This window comes from Blastomyces dermatitidis (genome assembly GCF_000003525.1).
Source record: "Blastomyces dermatitidis ER-3 genomic scaffold supercont1.6, whole genome shotgun sequence".
Lineage (NCBI taxonomy): Eukaryota > Fungi > Ascomycota > Eurotiomycetes > Onygenales > Ajellomycetaceae > Blastomyces > Blastomyces dermatitidis.
The window spans coordinates 131,616-140,246 of NW_025544779.1; the positions used below are offsets into that span (position 1 = coordinate 131,616).

An 8,631-nucleotide genomic window follows, 5' to 3' on the forward strand; every position below is an offset into this window, starting at 1 on the left:
GTCAAATTGAAATGCTTAACAGCAATCAAAAAATGGACAAAGCTGAAGAAGAGCGGCAGCTAGATTGGCAGTGTAGAGGCAGCTTTTAGTTATTTACCGAGGGAGGGAATCCGAGGGATTGTGAAAAAGATATTCGACGTGTGGAGAGAAGTAACTAGTTATTAACCGCAACTCACTACCATATTAGTAGAAGAGAGTGAGTGAGTGCGCTTGTGGTAAGTTAAGTTAGTTAATGTTAACTAGGCTAGTTAATATAGCAGTTATGTCATCATTACGACCAACCTTGGCAATATTTACCTGTTCTCCGCTCATCAACAATTATCATTTAAATCTTCTCAGCAACATCAATGCTTTTCGTTTTTTCTAGACCATTTAAACTTCTTGTTTTCAAAGTATTTTAGACTGTCGTATAATTAGTCGAGCATTTATCCCCACATCGCAAAGTGCTCACATCCCATTCCACTCCGCCATATGCTGTTGCGCAGCAACATCCGCCAACCGCAATTCGTCCGGTTCCGCATTGCTCAGATGGCCGCTCATCTATCCAGCTCACATACAGGAAATGGAAATGGAAATAGAAATTCGCTTGTTACGGGCGTAACCCTAGCAGAACTACCCAAGTCCAATAACTTCACAGCAAAACTACCTGCGGATCCCGCATTCGAAACCCCGGAATCCTCTCACAATGCGCCCCGCGAAGCACTAGGACCCCGGCTTGTAAAAGGTGCTTTGTTTACCTATGTTCGCCCGGAACCTACAGATCGACCTGAGCTGTTAAGTGTAAGCCCACAGGCGCTAAAGGACATTGGTCTGAAAGACGGCGAGGAGAAGACGGCGCAATTTCGCGACCTTGTCTCGGGAAATAAAATCTTCTGGGATAAGGAGAATGGAGGAATATATCCGTGGGCACAGTGTTATGGCGGTGAGGAAATCTAGAAAATTGAAAATTCTGTCAAGTTGTCATCATAAGTTATCTGCTAACACCTTTGAGGCTGGCAATTGTATGTTGAAAGCACCGCTTTAGCATTCGATATTAGGATTTATATTAACGACACTTCTATAGTGGTTCATGGGCCGGGCAACTGGGCGATGGGGTATGCTCAATTGTCTTTTATATATTTGTCCTCTATGTTTAAAGCTATGGCATGTTGCGATACTAATACTCTATATATAGCGCGCCATCAGCCTCTTCGAATCAACGAATCCTACGACGAAAACTCGATATGAGCTTCAGATTAAAGGGGCTGGCAGGACCCCTTATTCTCGCTTTGCTGACGGAAAGGCCGTTCTCCGTTCGAGCATTAGGGAGTATGTAGTTTCAGAAGGTTGGTCACTCCGCCTGTAGATATATCTACGCATACACTAATGCTGATACTAGCTTTGAACGCCCTGGGAATCCCTACAACTCGTGCCCTTTCGCTCGTGCTGTTACCCAACTCCAAAGTGAGAAGAGAGCGGTTGGAGCCCGGAGCTATTGTGACCCGGTTTGCTCAATCATGGATAAGGATCGGAACTTTTGACCTTCCCAGATCTCGCGGTGATAGAGATCTCACCAGGAAACTAGCAACCTATGTCGCGGAAGATGTCTTTCCCGGTTGGGAGTCGCTTCCAGCAGCTCTATCTTCGAAATCGCCTGATGCGAAAGATACACCGTCTGTCGATTATCCTTTGAGAGGTGTGCCTAAAAACGAAATCCAGGGAGAGGAAGGAGCTGAAGAGAACCGCTTCACTCGCCTCTATCGAGAAATAGTCCGACGCAATGCAAAGACCGTTGCCGCGTGGCAGGCCTACGGCTTCATGAACGGAGTGTTAAATACCGACAATACTTCAATCATGGGTCTTTCTCTCGACTACGGCCCTTTTGCGTTCCTGGATAACTTTGATCCGCAATATACCCCGAACCACGATGACCATCTCCTTCGATATTCATATAAGAACCAACCAAGTGTGATCTGGTGGAACTTAGTCCGACTTGGAGAGTCCCTGGGTGAACTGATGGGCGCTGGCGATAAAGTGGATGACGAGACCTTCGTTTCAAAGGGGGTGACTGAAGAGTTTAGCAAGATCCTGGTACAAAGAGCAGGGAAACTCATTGATAACACTGGCGAAGAATACAAAACTGTATTCCTGAATGAATACAAACGGCTCATGTCGGCGCGCTTAGCGTTGAAAGCTCCCAAGGAATCAGATTTCCAGGAGCTGTTCTCAGAACTGCTTGATACGCTCGAGGCTCTTGAGTTGGACTTCAATCATTTTTTCAGACATCTATCTAGCATTTCGCTCGCTGACATCGACACCGATGAGAAAAGGAAGGCTATTTCAAGTATCTTCTTTCATAAAGAAGGCGTCGGGGGAATAGGAAACACTGAAGAATCTGCTAGGGGGCGTATTGCAAAATGGCTTTCTTCATGGCGGGAACGCATCGTCGAAGACTGGGGTACGGAAACTGATGAGGAGAGACAGAAGGCAATGAAAGCTGTTAATCCGAAAGTGAGTACTTTTTCCACTCATCTATCAAGCTTGGATGCACAAATTATACAATTTGTGTTTAAGCAATATGTGCGATGCTGACCTTAATTTACAGTTTCTACCCCGATCCTGGATTCTCGACGAGGTGATCGAACGTGTCGAGAACAAGGGCGACCGAGAAATTCTCGACCGTGTCATGCATATGGCCTTGAACCCATTCCAGGAGGAGTGGAATTGGAACAAAGACGAGGAAGAGCGATTTTGCGGAGATGTTCCGCAGTTCAAGAGAATGACGATGTGCAGTTGCAGTTCATAAGTACGCCATACTAATTGGCTATGTATATTTTATGGGAAAAAAAAATTCTTTTCCTGTTCTATGAAACTCCATATTTTTTGATGTATATCTGACTGCCTACTATTTTTTTTACTGCATCTTATGATAATGCAGGATTGAGCACTCGAGGTTTCGGGTTCTTCTTCCCTTGTGGTTTAGACGTTTTTATATACGCTACGCTTCTCGATCATTGAGAAATGCACAGCACAACTACGATTATCACTCTTCTGCAACACTGAACTCCTGGATAAATGCCATCCTTGATGACTCTATCTGCCACCAAATTATTCACCAGCATCATTTGTGAAATATAAGCTTTTTAAAAAAGCGAGAGATCCCTCAGACACTTGCTTTTCTATTTCACCTTCATTATACTTACGAACAAGAAGATATAGTCCACGTCTATATACCTACTGTCATTTGATTCCACGAACAAAGAGACAGGAGTTACGGCTTTCAACAACGATTTTTGCCCTCCTAGTTTCTGGAGAAAGAAAGAGCGTTGCGAGTCATGGAATGCGACGAAGATGAAATCCTCGCTCGTGCTTTTCAAGCGAGTATACAGTTGCATGAAGAGCACCAGAGAAACGTGGAAGATGCAGCAATATCCGAACTGGAGGAGGAGGAGAGGGTATTGCGTGAATCTGAGGCCGCGGCTGCAGAGGCCCAGCGCACCAGACAAGGTGAAGAAGAACTGCTCCAGCTGATTCTTGAGAGAAGCGTTGCGGATGCCGACGAGGGCAGGGTTCGAAGGAGGAGGATGGCGGAGGACGAACGTGCGAGGCTGGATCGGCTGTTTGGGTCAGGAAGGAGCTGGGGTATGGATCGAGAAAGTCTATTGTCCGCTCAGGAGGAAGAGAGAATTGACCGCGTTCTGCGAGATGACGACCCTTTATATGCTGAACCGGAAGAATATGAGCGCTCAAGCGTTCGCCGTGAGTCAACAACAGATCCTACCTCCGCGCATCCACGACCTCGATCGGGTGCCCCTAGACGGCGGAGGCCTCGAGTAGAGCGATCTCTGTTAGAGGCATGTATTTGTCCTCCCCACCCCTTCCTCTCCGCAATACTACCATGTGGGAAACACCAGCTGCTAACAAGACAGATCTAGAGACTCCTCATCGGCAGCCTACGGCCGCCAGCGGCTGCCATAGCTCGACGCAACACTTCACCAGCAGCACAAACACGCTCTTCCCGCAGCACACAAGCATCTGAGCCAGCACCAAGATATGACCACTGTACAAGATACCGTCCACCCCGGGCCTCAGCGGACGCTCCTAGCAGCACTAGCAGCACTAGCAGCATTAGCCGCAGCCGCAGCGGTAGAACGCACAGAAGATCCCACCGAGACCCTCTCTCCCCCATAGCTACCTACTCCCTCGACGAGGTCCTCGTCCGCAGCCGCCACGACTCCTTCCCCACGGGCCTTACCAGCGCAGCCGTCGAGGAGCTCAACCACGCGGAAATGCAAGCAGCCATAAACGAGTCCGCTGGCGGCAGGTGCCGCGACGAGGACGAAGAAGCCATCCGGCGCAACCGCGGCGTCCCGACGTATACGGAGGCTGTTTACATGAAGCGCTATGGGGCACCGAGGGGGCGGAGGTATGTGTTTCAGGGGCCTAGTTCTGTGACTTTTGAGGGGGAAGGGGGGGGAATGGTGCGGTGGGAGATTGTGGGGGATATGGATTTGGGGGAGGCGCTTAGGGCTGCTAATCGGAATGTCCTGTAAATGTGTTGGGGTTGTAGAGGGATCGTGAGTAGGAGAGGGGAGAAATTTAGGTGGGTAGAGGGAAGATAAAGAGTAGAGTAGGAGTTCCTGAACCATACTTTTCAGCTACCTACTTATTTACCCATCCATCAACCTCCTAAGTGGGGAGTTGAGTCGGCACGTTCGTCTATAGGGTATTAATAAGTAAACACTTGAACAAAATATGAAGCTAGCGCTGTTCATTTCTATTTTGCAACAAGAGAGCCCGGCTAAGCTTAATGATGATGATATTGATATCAGCCCTCCCTTCTTCTCCCTTGCTCTCTCCGTCAAAGCAAAAGTATTTCTTATTTAATCAAGGATAAAAACAACTATAGCTAGCTACTAGACGGTACAAGAACAAGCTGACGTGTAGAGAGGACACCTCAAAACCGAAACAGATAGCTGGCCTTGTCTCTCGCAAACCAACACAAAGGAAAGGCAAAGAGAGAAAGATAACCCCCCTTCCCCGGTCATCCTTTTTATTTAATCGATACATAGCCCATTCATTCTATATAGATAGGAGAAATAACAATTTGGTTTCCCAAAAAAGAAGAAAAAAGAATGAAAAAAAGAAATATAAAGAACCCTGAAAAAAAAATCGAGAAGACCTAATAGAAATTTTACATACCCTAGAGAAATAAAAACGAAAGAAAGGGAAGCGACAATTTTGTATCAGAGTCGGAGGTAGTCTTTTGTTGCCTTTTATCCGGTGAGATCGATAGCTCGAGCATACCCTCGCTGGAGATAGGTGCAAGTACATGTATGTGTGCTTATTTATATAAACGGGGGAAAAATACACCACAAAATATGCAATGATGAAGATGGTATGGTATGTAGCCTGGACAAAAGAAAAAATGAGAAAAAAACAAGAGAAAGATATATTCTCTGAACTGAAAAACAACCTGAAGGAGAACACACAAAAGTGCCATTGCTGATCCGATTTTGGGATTTGGTGATTTGGTGATTTGGTGGAGCGGGTTGTGCATATACATGCCCTGCATGCATGGGTGTGATGGTGTATGTATGTGGGGATGTGTGTCTTGCTTTGCTTTGCTTGTGTCATTCTTCTCTCATTTCAACTCTCAATTTCTGTCTCTTCATCCTTTTACAAAAACAGAAATAAAAAAAAAGGAAATCCATACATAGAACAAAAAAAAAAAAAAAAAAAAAAAAAAAAAACCAAAAGAGCAAAACGCAAAACCATCCTCAGAGCGTTTGAATATCTTTTTTCCTTCCTTCTTTTTTTTTTTTTTTTTTTTTTTTTTTTTTTTTTTTGCCCTTTTTTCTTTCCCTTCGTTTCTCCTTTGCCTATCAGTAATTTCCTTGATTTCCTTGACATAACCAAATCCAGGCCAGGGTGTATGTATGTATGTGTATGATGTGCGTGTGCATAGGAGGGTGAGTATGGGGGGTGTTCATTTTTGTTTCAAAAAAGGGATTGTTTTTCTTTCCATGTGTGACGTAGTAGCGGTAATAGTAGCATAAGAAAGACAGGAAAAACAAAAAGAGGCATAATCTCATGATGATTTAAAGTATAAGAAAAACGACGGAAAAAGGAGAAAAAAGAGGCAAAAAACAAGAAAGGGGGAGGGGGCCCAAATAAAAAAGAAAAAATTTATTTTTTTTCTCATGTCCGAGTCATGACCAGGCTATCCTTCCAAATGGGCCATGTGGTGGTGGGGGGCAACAAAAAATAAATAACTATGAATGCCCGCACGCTTGGCTGGAAGGAAAAAGAAAGGAAAAAAAGGAAAAGGAAACCCAGTTTCTCCTCGATCTTCTCTCTCACGACGGCCCCAATAAACGCCCTTTTCTCTGCCGTACTTAGTTGGGGCAGGCTGCCTGGACGTGGCCGGTTTGTTTGCACTTGTAGCAAACGCGCTCACCCTTGGCCTCAGTGGGGCAGTCTCGAGAGACATGGCCAACTTCGCCGCCTTGAGGGACGGAGGCAAAGAAGAAAAATCAGAATTGGATACGATATTTGCTTGGAGAGACGAAAAGAGAGGGGAAGAGAGGAAGGAAGAAAGAAAGAGGACAGGGACAGGAAAGGGGTGGGGGTAAATTAAAACGTACAGTTGTAGCACTTTTGACCCTGAGTGCAGTCGCGAGCCATATGACCGTAGCCGCCGCACGAATAGCAAGTCTGCTGGCGGCCGCCGCCATAGCCACCGCCGTAACCACCAGCACCGCCATAACCAGCGGATCCGTAACCTCCGCTCTGTGAGCAGTTACGGGCGATGTGTCCGACTTGGCCGCACTTGTAGCATTCCTGGCCGCCAGCAGCTCCTCCGCCAGAGTAACCACCGCTAGTGTAGTTGTCTCCGGATCCGGCAGATGTGCAGTCACGGGAGATGTGTCCGGTCTGGCCGCATCGGTAGCAGGTTTTTTCCTTGGGGGCAGCAGTACATTCACGGCCTAGAATAGGGAAATTGCGTTAGATGGATTCCGTGTGGGTTTGTCATATGAGGAATGGGGGCACTGGGTGCGTATACTTACTGACGTGTCCCTGTCCTGATAGCACAAAACACAACCAGATTAAAATCTTCTTCATAAATGAAACCTGGGTTTTGGCGACTTACCACCACAGTTGTAGCTGGAAGAAAATCGAGTTAGACATGAAACAGGGATAGATGATGATGAGGAGGAGAAGGAGGAGAAGATGTCGAATGACTTACCAGGTAGGAGTTCCCTTCTTGGGGCAATCACGAGCCTAATGAGGGGAGAAAAACAAAAATCAATGCCATCCACGAATCCACAGGGCGCAAAACATATTAACCTGATGAGAGGCCTCGCCACCTATAACGGAGATGGGTGTTAGTAAACATGGGTTAAGACCAAAAAAGCACTCGACTGCGAGTTGGGAATAACATTTCCAAGTGCAAGAACGATAAAAAAATAAAAAACAAAAAACAAAAAACAAAAAAACAAAAAAACAAAAAAACAAAAAAAAAAAAACAAAAAAACGGAGCCTTGCGCGTGGGGAGATATCGCAGATCGCCTGGATAATTATTTCGATCGATATTGGACAAGTCCCGCAGAGACATTAAACGGCCAAGTGAGGGCTGGAGGGACAAATAGTGCAGAGGAAACAGTTCCAGCCAACCTACACAACCGACGCGGCCACAAATAAAATTTCAAACCACATAAAAAAAAAGGTTGTAATCGCAGCGATTAAGAGGCGGACTCACAATTGAAGCATCCACGGCTACCTGACTGGTAATCCATCTTTGGCGACTTAGAAAAAAAGTATTCTCTTTTATAGATAAGGACTGAAAGGGGGGAGATGAAAGGTTGGTGGTAATCGAAAGAACCGGAGAATAAATCGAGTATTGTAAATCGATCTGGGTTGAAAGTTCGACGAGGAGGAGGAGGTTGAGAGGGGGGGAGGGTTTAAAATTTTATGTCGATTATTTGCTCCTTGGGGCAAAAAATATAGGGTAAAAGGTTTGTCAGTCAGGACCCAAGTCAGCAGCAAGGCCGGGAAAGAAAAAATATTTGGAAAAATCTTTTAAAAAAGCGAAAAAAAAAAGGTAAAAAGAAAAAAATTCGAAAAAAAATTCGAAAAAATATCGCCCCTCTCACAAGGCAAAAAAATGTCAAAAATGCCGGACAGTGCGATGCGGGGAAAGCTTGAAAACGGCGGTGGCTCCAAGCGAGCGAGGGGCCAAAAATAAGCCAGCCCGCTAGAGCTAGGTAGCGGAGGGTCAATAATACGTACCGTCACAATAGTTGGCGGAGAGGATTATCGTCAGAGGAGGAAGAGGAAGAAGAAGAGATAATATAAAAGAAGACGAAGACGTTGCTGCCGCTGCTGCCGCTGCTGCTGCTGCTGCTGTGGTGGTGGTGGTGGTGGTGGTGGTAGTGGGTGGTGGTTGTTGATTGATTGATTGATTGATTGTCTGTCTGGATGATGTCGAAGAGAAGAAGAAGACGGACTGGACGGACTGCGGCTGGCCCCAAGGACGACGAAGTCACTGGACCCGCGGCTTTGTTAGTCGGGAGCCATTATTATAATATTTTATTGTTCAATAACATAGTTGTTGAAGGGAATAATAAAAATCCCTTTCTCTCTCCACAA

The 8,631-nt window shown here is 45.9% G+C and overlaps 3 protein-coding genes across 3 annotated transcripts; 2 read left to right on the plus strand and 1 right to left on the minus strand.

The window, feature by feature from the left end:
* Positions 1-471: 471 nt before the first annotated feature.
* On the plus strand, positions 472-2,785 carry BDCG_05675 (YdiU domain-containing protein; the record flags this gene model as incomplete). The annotated part of the gene is made up of 6 exons (XM_045421362.1): positions 472-922; positions 992-1,001; positions 1,064-1,094; positions 1,175-1,325; positions 1,379-2,490; positions 2,585-2,785. The coding sequence occupies 6 exons, from the start codon at positions 472-474 to the stop codon at positions 2,783-2,785; spliced, it is 1,956 nt and encodes a 651-aa protein (XP_045277264.1).
* A 529-nt stretch (positions 2,786-3,314) lies between these two features.
* BDCG_05676 (uncharacterized protein) lies at positions 3,315-4,532 on the plus strand (the record flags this gene model as incomplete). Its single annotated transcript, XM_045421363.1, has 2 exons — positions 3,315-3,812; positions 3,915-4,532. 2 exons carry the CDS (start codon positions 3,315-3,317, stop codon positions 4,530-4,532), a joined length of 1,116 nt encoding a protein of 371 aa, XP_045277265.1.
* Positions 4,533-4,576: 44 nt separating this feature from the next.
* Positions 4,577-8,407, minus strand: BDCG_05677 (cellular nucleic acid-binding protein). Its single transcript, XM_045421364.1, has 8 exons — positions 8,272-8,407; positions 7,742-7,970; positions 7,330-7,349; positions 7,229-7,263; positions 7,133-7,146; positions 7,050-7,064; positions 6,627-6,968; positions 4,577-6,487 (listed from the first exon to the last, which is right to left on the minus strand). Exons 2-8 carry the CDS (start codon positions 7,776-7,778, stop codon positions 6,378-6,380), a joined length of 573 nt encoding a protein of 190 aa, XP_045277266.1. The 5' UTR covers positions 7,779-7,970; positions 8,272-8,407; the 3' UTR covers positions 4,577-6,377.
* Between the last annotated feature and the right edge of the window lie 224 nt (positions 8,408-8,631).

What these genes read in the sequence shown, in the direction of transcription:
- BDCG_05677 (XM_045421364.1), bottom strand. Translation starts at nt 7,778, where the DNA reads ATGGATTACCAGTCAGGTAGCCGTGGATGCTTCAATT. An exon ending in TAGCCGTGGATGCTTCAATT is followed by an intron (nt 7,350 to 7,741) that starts GTGAGTCCGCCT and finishes TCTCCGTTATAG; the next exon opens with GTGGCGAGGCCTCTCATCAG. An exon ending in GTGGCGAGGCCTCTCATCAG is followed by an intron (nt 7,264 to 7,329) that starts GTTAATATGTTT and finishes TCCCCTCATTAG; the next exon opens with GCTCGTGATTGCCCCAAGAA.